This window comes from Egretta garzetta, unplaced genomic scaffold, assembly GCF_000687185.1.
Source record: "Egretta garzetta isolate BGI_Z169 unplaced genomic scaffold, ASM68718v1 scaffold836, whole genome shotgun sequence".
Classification (NCBI taxonomy): Eukaryota; Metazoa; Chordata; class Aves; order Pelecaniformes; family Ardeidae; genus Egretta; species Egretta garzetta.
In genome coordinates, this window is record NW_009260060.1 from 223,073 (window position 1) to 234,883 (window position 11,811).

Here is an 11,811-nt window from a genome sequence, read left to right on the forward strand (position 1 = left end):
CTGGAGAAGAGGAGGCTGAGGGGAGACCTGATCGCCCTCTACAACTACCTGACAGGAGGCTGTAGTGAGGTGGGGGTCGGTCTCTTCTCCCTGGGAACAGATGATAGGACGAGGGGGAATGGTTTGAAGCTGGGCCAGGGCAGGTTTAGGCTAGACATTAGGAAAAACTTCTTCCCCGAAAGGGTTGTCAGGCTCTGGAATGGGCTGCCCAGGGAGGTGGCCAAGTCCTCATCCCTGGAGGTATTTAAAAGAAGGATAGCTGAGGTGCTTAGGGACATGGTTTAGTGGTGGGATGGCAGGGTTAGGTTAAAGGTTGGACTCGATGATCTCAAAGGTCTTTTCCAACCAAAGTGGTTCTATGATTCTATTCTAGATTTAAAAGCTGTTGATGGAATCCTGCACTTTTGAAATAAAAGATAGAATACCAGATGTTTCCAAGGGACAAGGTTTCACAGAATTACAGAGGTTGTAAGAGATCTCTGAAGATCATCTTCTCCACCCCCACCCCTCCCCCGCTCGATCACCTCGAGCAGGTTGCTCAGGATCTTGTTCAAGAAGTACATTTTATTTTTCAGTTGGAGCAATTTCCCACGTAGTTCCATGCGCCTATCATTTACAAGAAATAAACCACTGAAATAACTAACCACAGTCTACTAATGTTCACATACAGTATTTCTGAATAGATGAAGTCATTGATAATATTCATCCAGATGCATGAATTAATTACCTTACCTGAAGCAAAAATATTGCCTCTAAATCTGAAATGAATCTGCTCTCCTTCTCTTAATGGGAACTGCTGTGTAGGTTCTGGGGGGCCAAAGTAGCCCTCCTCATGGAGATTTTGAAGTTCATAGGTCAATTCTTTGGATGCAGATAGCAAAACTACTATCTTATATGGGTTCTCTCTTTTCCGATACAGTATCACATTAGCCATTGTGCTACAAACAGCTTCTTCCAAAGCCTGAGCAAAGAGGAGAAGATACGTGTTTTCCAAGAGGAACGATAAGCGAATCACCACAAAGCTGTAGTAAAAAAAAGGCAAGAAGATAAAAAGCTCTATCTTAAATCATTTTACCAGCTGTTAACAACTTATTGTGCAAAATAATACAGGACTCAGTCTCCAATGGACATTTTGCTACCTCTTTTTCATTCTTGTTTCCAAAACATGAAAGGGTGGAAATTTGCCTGCTTCTGTAGTGTAGAGTATATTGACTCTGTATCTATGAATTCAAACACATATGAATTTTAGATGAAAGTAAGAAAATATTTCCTAATAAGAAATTCCCCAAAATATTATGGTTTTGTATTTAGAGAGCTAAATAACATTTTCAAACTAATATTAGTATCTGCATTTCCTGTTTCAAGTTTTGAGTGTATTATGTTGTGTACAGTCTATAGATGAAAAATATTTTTAAAAAATTATATTTTCTGTAATTATGAGTAACAAATCTAAATGACCTTATACTGGAAAGTGGTAGAAAGAGATGCTGGCAAATTAATAATTAGTAGTGGGTAATTTCTTAACTTTAATAAATTCCATTGATCCATATACTTGGAAGTAAATATTTTAGTAAATAAAATGTTATTAAATTACTCATACATTACCTTTCTAAATGCTCATTTAGTTCAAACAATACGAGCCCATTCCGTGCATTCTGGATAATAACATCATCAAACACCTTCCACCCCTCTTCTTTGTTTCTGAGACCTAATAATTTCAAAGTATCACTGAGATTCTCCCCATTTTTTCTCACAGAAGCACTCACAGCCCTGGAAAGCCAAGGAATTATAGGAAAAAATACAATGAAAAAAAGATCCTGCAGAAAGAGTAAGCTTGTATTTGTAGCTCTGCTTTCCCTTCTACTTTCCTTGATGACTACATGTGTTTTTCCCACCTTGCTGAAAATCTGCGTATGGAACTGTACTCCAGAGTATATAAGTGATGTAATTGGTAGGAGATTTTTTGTATTATTATTTTCAATTCTCTATAAAGAGGAAAAAAAGGAAAAAGAAAGGTTTCTCTCTCAATGAATCTAGTTTAATCTCATTTAATATAATGTACAGTAATTATTATTATGGATTCCTTTTGAATCATCCATCAAGATTTAGGTTCTCTAGAAGTAGATATCTGGGAGGCGGGAAAGGGGTCTGGGGGGGGGGGAAACAACCCACCTTTTCTTCCAAAACCAAATATTACTCAATAACCACAAAGGAATTTAGAAAAGATGACATGACTGATATCCTTTATCTCTTTCAGCAGAGAAAATAAAAGTAGCTTTTCTTCAAATGAGGTGGTTACTTTGATATCACACACAGAATCAAACAACTGTGACACGACATACTGTGGCTCATTTATTCTAAGGAATGAAACATGAGGGGTTTTTTTACAGAAGCCCATAACTCTCCTCTCACACCCACCTCTCCTTATCAATGTTTTAAAACTGGATATGAATAACCCATTCACCTCAAATGCACACCCTATGTACAATCCAAAAAAAGCAAATAGTTCAGACAGGACAGCCTAAGCATTTCTCAAGCACACAGCCTCAGCCTATGTGCAAATACGGGAAAACGTTGGCATCATTTTCTAAGGAATTTGTATAGAAATAAGCAATCAAGCCATGGTCTTTTCATGGATGTGCTTTGACGGAGAATCTAAAGTGCCATTTAGACTGGTATTAAGAACAGACAGATGCCATGAGGGTACTGTCACACAGTTAAATGCTTCTGGTACAGGAAATGAAATCTAAATCTCCTATAAACTGATGTGGGCACTTTTCCCAAATCTGAAGTTTGTGATAAAGATGGATGTCTCATCTAAGACACCAGTGTGAGTATAGAGCTCTTTAAAACACGATCTAAGAAGATTTTCAGAAATGGAAAGCTAGAACATTGTCCACCTTCTCCATCTGTACCTTGCTTATTTTCAAGGCTATCATAATCTTGGCATGTAGATGAATTTTGAAAAAGGTAATGTTTAGCACAGTATGAATAAGCTAACTTTTTAATGACCTAAAGTAGAAGTACTTCAAAGCTGACTTTTGTCCTTGTCCCAAGCTAGTCCCTAACAAGAAATCCCAGTAAGTCTTTCTGAACCTGGAGTTGCCCATGGTAGCAGAACTGAAAGGACAACAATCAAGTGGTAAGTTCAGACTGATCCTTTTTCCTGCATGAGATAGTAAAAGCACTGTTTATTTTGCTGACTGTCAAAATAGAAGAGGTCAGCTTTGGCTTTTTTTCCCATGAAAAAGTTTTATCCATATCCTCATGTTCGTGATGGATCAATTTTATTGAATTTCCAGTTAAATAAAATTTAGAGATTTTTTTAGGAGTTCCCATGTTTTAATGCTTTTTTAAGACATTCCAAAAGGTCTGAGTTTTAGAAATTTTGTAGTGAGTGCTTTGGAAAAATCAGGGCCTTTATCTAATTCGGCGCTTACCACAAAACTGACCCACTCCAAATTGTTGTGTCATAAATTTTGACTCGGGTAGCCATTGAAATGTGTAAAAGTAGAGATCAGGCAGTTCAAAGTCCAGGGTAGCCAAACCACTGACTGGTAAAATAATTATCACAGCAGCTTTGAGGTGTGGTTATTCTCTATGTTCACTGTTTGGCTTTGGTTAAAATGGCTGAACATTTATTGCTGAAAAAAACCCATGAATTTTTCAGCCTGACTTCTGCTAGAAATATAGTGGTCAGCATATTTAAAGATTATACAACAAATGCTACATAAATTTTCCTGGTGAAGCTATAGCATGAGAACTGTGGGGATTTGCTCTAGTGTTTCTAACAATGTTTCTAAGTATAGCAGACTGTATTAAGGAACTAATATATTTTTAATTTAAAAAAAATTAATCAGCAGCTGTTAAAATTAATTCATTTTGATTTTTGAAAATGCTGAATTTGTAGTGAAGTTGTTCTTACCGAGGATGGTATGCCGTAGCAACCCTCTTTACCGTCGTGCTAATGGTCCTCACACGTTCTGTCTCATCTCCTTGCTTTTTTTTTTCTGGGTTTGGAGGACAGGGTAGAGTAACAGTGACTGAGCTGTTAAATGTTTGGGCTGAAGGATGCTGGACATAAACCAGTGCACTAGTAGATACCACTGAGCGGTACATATCGTGTCTTGCTTTTAATGTGGAAACCAATGATGTTTCAATTGGCTGAACCTAAATATGGAAAGCAATTGTACAGTTAATTTGCAAATCAATATATTTTCTCTTACATACTTGTTTTTTACCAAATTGATTTATCTTTTGGAATTGAACTATCACAGAAGCTTTAGGCTTCTCTCTATAACCCAGGAACAACCCTGTCAACATATCAGCACTTTATACAATGCACAACCAAGTGCTTGAAAGTCATCAAAAAACGGAACCTTTACTGACTAACATATTTCAATTGTTTTGTTCCTGCTTTGAGTTCAAGTTTTGAAACTTCTGAGTTCCCTCAGAGTTTTTCTAAGATTTTTCAAATCTGTATTTTAGCTTCTCTATACATCAGAATCAACGTTTTTATGGCAAAGGGAGAAACACATTATAACTGAAGCAAATTTTGAAATTATTCTCAGCCTAAGACTAAAAGGTGGCAAAACCTTCTGTTGCACTGCCTGATACAAATGATGAAGGTCAGGTGAGAAAAATTGTTCCATTAACTTAAACACTGGGCCAAGCAGTTGAAGTTCGGAGTTGCTGCTGATGTCATTGTTAAAACCAGCTGTATTATATCAAAGTATACCAAAGAAAGGTAGATGGTTCTTCTTTTTAGCTAGATATAATATGTTGACTACTGACAATACTATGTGGTTTTAACAAAGTTGACAGGAAACCATTTGCTGTGTATACAGGATGCGGAGCTGCAACTGCTTTTCACTTTTTCTAATAGTGGAACAGGCTGCCCTTTAACGTTACTGGCATCCTTGCTTCAGAACTGATCAGATAACAGACTCATGGAACAAGTATTGCGTATTTCAAGCTCACCTCTAACTGCATGGGTGCTGGAGAACTGAATGTTTCTGGAGGGTAATAGAAAGAGATTCTAGAATCCACATTCAGCTTTTGCGAGAGTCCTGCCTTTGGAACAGTAAATGTTTCTTTCTTTAAGCATGACAACACAGAAAAAACACCCAGCTGATAAATTTTCACCTCTGCAAAAGTTTCCTGCAATAAAGAGAATGTGGGGTTAGAGTACATTGGAGGGAAAGGAAGCTGTACTCCATAGCATATGAGCATTTTGAGAAGGCAACATTATTTATAGAGCAAGGTGTGAAATGAAAATAAATTGAATATTATTGCCACCTGGATGCCCAGTCATCTGGTGATCTCTAGTCATCATGTGATGTCATTAATATTCCAGTGTATGATTGAGGTGAAATTAAATAAACTCATAAACTGGGTGATGAATCTGGCCTAATGCAATTCTTCTGCAGTTAAAAAAAACAACCGTCCTGTGTTTCTCTGAGATGGAGTTTGGACTCATACACACAGACTTGCGTTACTTCTCTGTGATATGAATGCAAAGTAATTCCCCTTAAGTTTTTACTTTTAACAAATAATGCAATGTATTACACTTATTTACAAAAATCATGAACCATTACTCCATCGTTATTATTGTGGGATCAGGCACTTGCCTAAACATCGTTACAAAGGACTTTGTTAAATATGAGGTTTCAAATAGAATTAGTTCTTGAGAAAGTAGGAAGTAAGGTTTAATTTAGCCCATGTAATGGGCAATATGGCTTAATAATGACAACTTTACTTCTATTAACTCCAGGCTTAACTGGGAACCTGGAATGATGTTTTTACAATGCTTAGATGAGAGGTTACCAACCTTATGGTTTCCTTGGTATCCCTCCAAAGAAATAGGTGTTAAGTAGTTTGATTGAAAGTTCACATCAGTCACTTTCACCATAATCTCCCGGTAATTTCCTCTGAAGCATGAAGTAAATGGGATTGCAATGTTGATAGGGAAAGGGATTGTTTTCTCATAATCAGAGCATTCAATACTGATGACATTGCTGACCAGCTCCTCAGAATCATCCACCACCAAGGAACTAGTGTCATTGACTATCTTACACTTCAGATTCTCCAGAGCAGTTGCAGGGGCTTTAATAAAACAAGCTACTTCATGTTTATTCTTACCACTCTCTTCCACTAGAAATCTGGAGAAAAAGAATATAAAATATTATTTTCTGTATTTTGTGTGAGGTGGTGTCTTGTATTTTTAATTAAACACTTTACTATAATGATGTGCTACATTGTAGCATAAGCAGATCATTCCTAAAAATATATGATTATGAATAGATGGGAAAATCATGAAAATTGTTATGTTTCACTTGTTTCAGAACGGCTTACAAATTATCATAAAACTGACTAATTGGGGTCCTTTCCTACTGATTTCCAACAATTTGGGAATTATTGACTTTACTGGCTGTGACTCAGTCCCTTGCTGGCATAAAACAAATCTAGGCAATCAGAACTTACAGTTTACTTTAGACCAAATGGAAGATCTTCATTGTGCATGCTTAAGTTGTAAACTGCTATTATGTGCATGACCAGCAGCTGTTCAATACATGCTTGTGGAGTTTCTGGGCCCACAGGTGTTTATATGTGCTAATAAGCAGTATCTATGTACATCTGTTCCTAAAAATAAGAATATGATCTTACTCTTTGTTCATCCAGTGCCTAGATTTTGGTACCTCTTCTGAATCATTCACAGAAGGATTCACAGCAGTAAGATCACATGTTCGTGCTGAAGATGTGAAGGTAATTAGGTCATTGCTACAGATCTCATTATTTGTTTCCATTTTCCTGTCTTCCATTTGCTCTGTCAGTCTATATTCTTCACTTTCTGCCCCTTTCAAATATTCTTTGACTACGGCCTTTTTCTCCTGTTCAGAAAGATTTGTGACAGTTCTGTCATAAATGTCTTTCAGTGTCCCAGGTAGAATGCCTTCCTCACTGCTCATAAGAGTATCTTGAAAAGCCAGTTCTGGAGGCTTTTCAGTTACAGAGCTGCCTTCATGAGGCTTATCCTTTCCATTGCAATCATTCATTTGTAGTTTGTGTTCACCATCTTCCTTTTCCATTAAAGGTTCTCTCCTAACATCATGTTCTCCAGCAGATATGTTTTCAGCTAATGATGCAACAATGTCTTTTCCCACAGTTTTAGTTTCATTTGTCTGGATTTGACGAACATTCTGACTTTCTGTCTTGTTCAGGCAAGAAGGTCTTTGGGATTTCTGACTGGGACTAGAAGATGCTTGCACAGATTCTGTTGCTTCTCCTTCAGAACAACACATATCTGTTTCTCTAGAAGCATTTTGATCAGTCAGGATCTGAGAAACATCTTGTCTGCAGCTAGCAGCATGAATTTTATTTCCTGCCTCTTGAAGGTGTGAGACTGTATTCATCAAATAATACTTCATTTTCTGCAGATGATCTATAATTCCATTGTACTCTGAGGAAAAAAATAAGTAACTTATTGAATTTTGCTGTGAAAGCTAGCCAAAAATGTGAAAACTCTTATACACATACCTAATGAATTCCATCTAATTCCATAGTGCCATTCAATACATGAAGCACAATGTATTTCCTGGCTTCCATTTAACATTTTTGCATTTATTGCTATTCAATTTGAGTGAATATCTGAAGAACTGAATACGGATGAGTACATTGTGTACTTGTCCAAGTACAACTCTGTATTTGTCGAAGTACTACTGTGGCAACTCTAATGAACGCCCTTCTAATGATCAGACACTAGCTAAATTCTTAATGACAATCAATCTAAAGCATGGAATTGGTAAATAATAGTCAAATCAATTTGGGAAGAGCTTTAAAACTAAACATTAATTATATATATTTCCTAAAATTGAATCCTGCAAGATTCTAATGCATGGGTCTCTTAACAAAGCTGTTATGTTTCAGCTTTGAATTTTTGCTATGGAGTATAGAGGATAACACAAAAATTACCAGTCCATATACAATACTGAAGTTCAGTAGTTTGCAGCATCCGGTTACAGGCGTGGTGAAGGTTGCTCTTGCATGTAACCAAAACCACTTGGTGAAGAACAACGCACAAAAAGCACAAAATCACTATGTGCCATTCATGTAAAATGTTATCTTTAACCTATTTCTTTTATGATCCCTTATTTTTCTTATCTTACACTTTTCCTTAGCAACCCTTCCAGACACTCTCTCTGAGGATTTCAGGTGTATTACTTTCAGCTCTCCCCTCACCTTATGCCATCAATCTCTAGAACTGAAACTGTGTCTTCATCAGTTAGGTATATTGCAAACCTCTTGGAAAATTTCTTGCTTATTTCTGTTTGCTGCATGAGATCCTGAAAAGCTTTTTTTTGCAGGTTAAATCCAACAAAAGTGAATACAAATAAGAAAATTGTACAGAATGAAACACAGCATGGTGTGCTCTCCAATTATAATGGACAGAGACACACAGGGAAGGACAATAGAAAGGGCTGATACACATCTTACGGGAAACCACTGGTTTACATTCACTTTTTTCAATAACATTATATGAGGTAAATCAATATCTCAAGCTTTTCAACTTGGAAAATAATTTTATAGAGTAAGAATGTCATCACACATCACTGGGTGATGTTATATGGTCTAGATAGGCCTTTCACATTCATCTCTATTTGCATCTGACTAATTTAAACCTACAAAGATTATACAGTTCAGAATAAAGTTTTTTGCTTGTTGAACTCTGTCTAAAAATTATATCTTTGCAATACTTTCTGTTCCCAAATGACTTGTTATTGGATTTTGACTATATTGGGAGGGGGTGTGGGGGGGTGTGGAGAAGCAAATACATTTTTAATATATTTTTTTCCATTGGTAATTCAAAGAAAAGAATGTTTTATTCTAAGGTACTGCTGTTTTTCCCAGGGTAACATTCACAATAGTGAAGAAGAACTTCTAAATAGTTTACCAGGGCTGAAAAATAAAACAAGATGTTTGGAAATAACATAGCTTCATTTGCATAAGAGACTTTAAAAGACCACTTCCCAGTCTCACTGCAAGTCAAATTTCAAGCTTCAGCAAAACTGCCAAAATTAACCTGTTTCCTCCCTGAATTTTGCATTCTCTGAACAAAACAACACCCCCTAAACAAGTAGTACAGATCTTTTAAAATCCCTAAAATCAAATTTAAAGATACCAGGGTCATTTGAAACAATGGCATTTTCCTACACTGTGAATGTGACTTTTCTAATCCTACAGTGCTTAAAACCAAGCAAAGACATAGTCTTGTAACTTTACACTACCCAACTGTGTCACATGAAAAGATACTTCTTGCATTCTGTTACAAGGTTAACTTCAAAATAAGCCTTCTTTTGTGTTACCCACCACCATCATCACCTCTCTTACACTTTGCTTTCTATGCTTTTTTGATGTTTGAGAACATGGCTTTAGAATATGGTGGCATTTTATATGCAGCTGTCTTCAAACTTTTCTGCTGACTGTTTTATGGGAAAGTGTCAGATGAGGAAAAGTAGCTTTTTGGAAGCAGAATGATACTGAATTCTTATAAATCTAAAAAGAAACCCCAAAAAATCACATAGGCCATGAGGCCAACAGGGCAAAGTTAGCTAGATCTTGGTGCCTGGAAACGGGTCTTTTTTTTTACTAACTCTTTGTTTATTATTGCAGACACTTCATAAACCTGTAGAACAAAGACTCATAAATGCGCGCATAGCTAAAAATTTCTGCCTGGAGTCTCTGCCTTTCTCTGTTTATGCATCATGCTGTTAGACCCTTATTAAATGCAGAAGTATTAGTTTCCTTTTCTACTTTGATGAATGTTTCTTAAGATGTTGTTTCTGAGTAAAGAGAGTTTGTTTCATTCGTCACAAAATGTTCCTGCATTTTTTCAGGAATAAAACATGGATTTGGTCTTCACAATAAATAACATCATTACTATATCCACATCATTACTATAAATGCAAGAAATTAAATTCCATGTGTTTACCTGTACACTAGGATGGGAGAAGTATTTCTTATTTTTAGTGTCATCTTTTTAACTACATTGTTACTTGTAGAGTACTGTAGACTACATATATTGGGTTTACTTGGTGAGGTGGGGGGGGGGGCCTGCAGGGGTGGCCTCTGTGAGGGGCCATGGCTGCCCCGTGATGGACACAGCCGGTTGTACAATGGATCCACGGCAGGACTGAGCTGAGCCTGTCAGCGAAGCTGGTGGTGCCTCCATGAAAACATATTTAAGAAAGGGCAAGAACACCAGGGAACAGTGAGGAGTGAAGAAAAAAATGTGAGAAACAGCCCTGTGAACAGCAAGGCCGGAGAAGGAAGGGGATGTGCTCCAGGTGTGGAGCAGAGATTCCCTTGCAGCCCATGGAAGATGAGGCTGGAGCAGATACCCACTCTGCAGCCCGCGGAGGACCCCATGCCAGAGCAGGTAGATATTCCCTGAAGGAACTGCAGTCTGTGGAGAGCCCAGAATTTCCTGACAGGAACTGGGGGACATGGGAAGGACCACACTGGAGCAGGGAAAAATATGAGGAGGAAGGAGTGGCAGAGGGGAACTGTTATGGATTGACTGCCACCCCCATCCCCCTGTGTTCCTCCTCTGGAGGATGTACAGGAGTTGGGAATGAAGGAATGAAGTTGAGCCTGGAAAAAAGGAAGGGTAGGGGAAAGGTGTTGTTTTGATTTTTTGCCTTCCTTTCTCACTAACCAAATCTGTTTCAGTTGGCAATAAATTGTTTTGGTTTTTTTTTTCCCCTAAGCAAAGTCCTTTTTGCCCATGATGGTAAGTGGTAAGTGACTTTGCTGTCTTTATACTGACCCAGGAGGTTTTCCATCTTTTTTTCTCCCCTTGTCCTGTTGAGTAGGAGGAGTAAGTTGCTGGGTGGGCATCTGGTCTCTGGCCAAGATAAGCCCACCCAAGTATAATATACATTGAAACAATTGTGTTTAGTTAATTTTATTTATATATTTATTCTTTTTTCTCACTTAATGAGAATTACAAGTCTCATATTGAATCTCATGTAATAGACTCAAAACCACTGTGATACAACTGTTGAAATATGAATTCATTTGGCCTAATGAATGACCAAATACTGAAATACTAATAAAAGCAAAGTAAAGTAAGGTCCCCCAGCATAATCACACAGCAGACCTTGCAGTCTGATATACCCAGTCCATTCTCTTTACAGGTAAGTCCCTCCATACTTACCTGGAATTGCAGTCAATTCCTTGTGTTTGTCATGGAGAGCACTTAGCAAGTGGCAGTTGTCTCGAATACTTGCCGTAATGTTCTCCAGCTGCTGGCTGAGAGATCTGTCCAGCTCTTTTGTTAGAGAGATCAATCTAAGCATGTACTCTGCTATACCTTCATTATCCAGATCACTTTTCAGAAGCAGATCTTTTGCTAGCAAGTTTAGGTGCCAGAGTTTTTCCAGGACTTGGCCTGATTTGTCTGCAGCTGTAATTTTACCTTCAGCCAGTTCCATTTTATGTCCAGAATATACTACTACAATATTTTTTTCTGCTCAAATGCTTCCACAAGGTGTTGTCTTTGGTTCCGACTACTACACTGTTAAGTGTTTGTAGCCTAAACAGCATTTAAAAAAGTCCTGTATTCCACACCAACTGACAAATCAAACTCTAGCTCAGAAGCTCTGACTTGATGTTGACTATTAAAAAGTTACTAGGTGACAGAAAGGAGTGGCTCTCCTGTAACTACGGGCAAGGATTGCCAAGAGATGCCAATGTACACCATGCACCTTTAAAAGAAAGTTATGCAACTCAGTTGGCTTAAATTTCAGGAGC

The 11,811-nt window shown here is 37.6% G+C and overlaps 1 protein-coding gene across 1 annotated transcript in view; it reads right to left on the bottom strand.

The window, feature by feature from the left end:
• DTHD1 (death domain containing 1) overlaps nt 1-11,492 on the bottom strand; it is a 20,760-nt gene extending 9,268 nt beyond the window's left edge. The window contains exons 1-7 of the mRNA XM_009641066.1: nt 11,216-11,492; nt 6,667-7,459; nt 5,831-6,161; nt 4,981-5,160; nt 3,926-4,170; nt 1,606-1,770; nt 733-1,022 (exon numbers count right to left, since the gene is read on the bottom strand). Coding sequence (XP_009639361.1) covers nt 733-1,022; nt 1,606-1,770; nt 3,926-4,170; nt 4,981-5,160; nt 5,831-6,161; nt 6,667-7,459; nt 11,216-11,492 — 2,281 coding nt within the window. The remainder of the gene's footprint in view (nt 1-732; nt 1,023-1,605; nt 1,771-3,925; nt 4,171-4,980; nt 5,161-5,830; nt 6,162-6,666; nt 7,460-11,215) is intronic.
• Between the last annotated feature and the right edge of the window lie 319 nt (nt 11,493-11,811).